The 1,602-nt window shown below is 40.0% G+C and overlaps 1 gene segment (V, D, J or C); it reads left to right on the top strand.

The window, feature by feature from the left end:
* Positions 1-742, top strand: LOC130878481 (immunoglobulin kappa variable 1-12-like). The segment is given in 2 exon segments: positions 1-55; positions 420-742. Coding segments are annotated over 2 exon segments (378 nt in total).
* The last annotated feature ends 860 nt before the right edge of the window (positions 743-1,602 follow it).

The raw sequence follows: 1,602 nt of genomic DNA, 5'->3' as shown, positions 1-1,602 counted from the left end.
ATGGACCTGAATGCCCCTGTTCAGCTCCTTTGGCTCTTGTTGCTCTGGTTTCCAGGTAAAATAAGACTAAAATGAGATTTTTGCTGTTATACAGTGATTTTTTTTTCAGTTAGATCAACTTTCTTTTTTTTTTTATTCTTTTTTAATTAAAATTTCCAACTGCTCCCCGTTTCCCATTTCCCTCCCCCTCCTCCCACATATTGCCCCCTCACCCCGCTCCCCTCCCCCTATCCCCACTCCACTTCTCCTCCCCCAGTCCACTCCCCCTCCCTCTCGATACTGAAGAGCAGTCCAAATTCCCTGCTCTACAGGAAGACCAAGGTCCTCCCACTTCTATCTAGGTTCTTGACTGGCAATTTGGGGTAGTCCTCTACAATGATGCTTAATTCTGTGGATATTTATTATGTCTCTATTTCTAGGTATCAGATGTGACATCCTGATGACTCAGTCTCCATCTTCCCTGTCTGCATCTCTGGGAGAAAGAGTCACACTCAGTTGTCAGGCCAGTGCGGGCATTAGCAATTATTTAAGCTGGTACCAGCAGAAACCAGAGAGACCACCTAAGCCCCTGATCTACCGTGCATCCAACTTGGAAAATGGAGTGCCATCTAGGTTCAGTGGCAGTGGATCTGGGACAGATTTCACTCTCACCATCAGCAGCCTAGATCCTGAAGACACTGGAATTTATTACTGTCTACAGACTAGTAGTCTTCCTCCCACAGTGATACAAGTCATAATATAAACCTCATGGAAGCAGAAGTGAAAGGCTGAACTGCCTCAGCTGCTCAACGTCATGCCTCACTCAATGAATCTTTTTCTCACAAGTCACAGTAATTTTCAAAAGTTCGAAGAGACATTTGTTTTTATACAAGAGTCTAAACAGTCCTTTCTGTACCCTATCTTCTTTCCTCTTCATTTACAACAATACAGAGTATCAATTTCTTTTCTGCCTTGACTGAGTTGTTTCCTGTCATTATTCTGAGTTGCATCACCATGGGGAAATTGTATAGAAGAGCAGAAACTATTGGGGACATTCAAAGCAAAAATCATCTAAATGTAACCAATTAGTTTCTAAGCACCAGTATTTAAATGTCAGAGAACTATTATTGAAAGAAACTGACCATAGAAGAAATTGCTGCTTTTCTCACTAAAGCTAGAGCATGAGTGACAGAGAAAGAGAAAGTTGCCTAAACATGATATTCTGTTGTGCCTTGAAGTTGTCACTATGGGCTTTGATGCTCTCAGCTGTCTGCAGCACTTCCCATAGAATTGTTTTGGCTCCTATGTCCAGTGGTTTACTTATAAGTTTCAAACAAAAGTGAATCATCATCGTATGACTTTCAATCCCACTGTGTGAAGTGAAATGCAGATTTGTTTATTTAAAATTATATACAGTACAAGGCTGTTTTGAACCTACTTTCATCAGTGGTATTATTGAAGAACTGCCCATAGAACACTTTTAGAAGCAAAACAAAATATTATCACAACAAAAGTGATCTATCTTCAATTCTGTTTATTTTTTTAATTATATTTGTGCAAGATCTACTTCCTGTGGGTATTTTATGACGTCTGATTCATACATGTGAATCTGTGCATGTATTA

Source organism: Chionomys nivalis, chromosome 1 (assembly GCF_950005125.1).
Source record: "Chionomys nivalis chromosome 1, mChiNiv1.1, whole genome shotgun sequence".
NCBI lineage: Eukaryota > Metazoa > Chordata > Mammalia > Rodentia > Cricetidae > Chionomys > Chionomys nivalis.
This window is presented reverse-complemented; position numbering and strand designations above follow the sequence as displayed.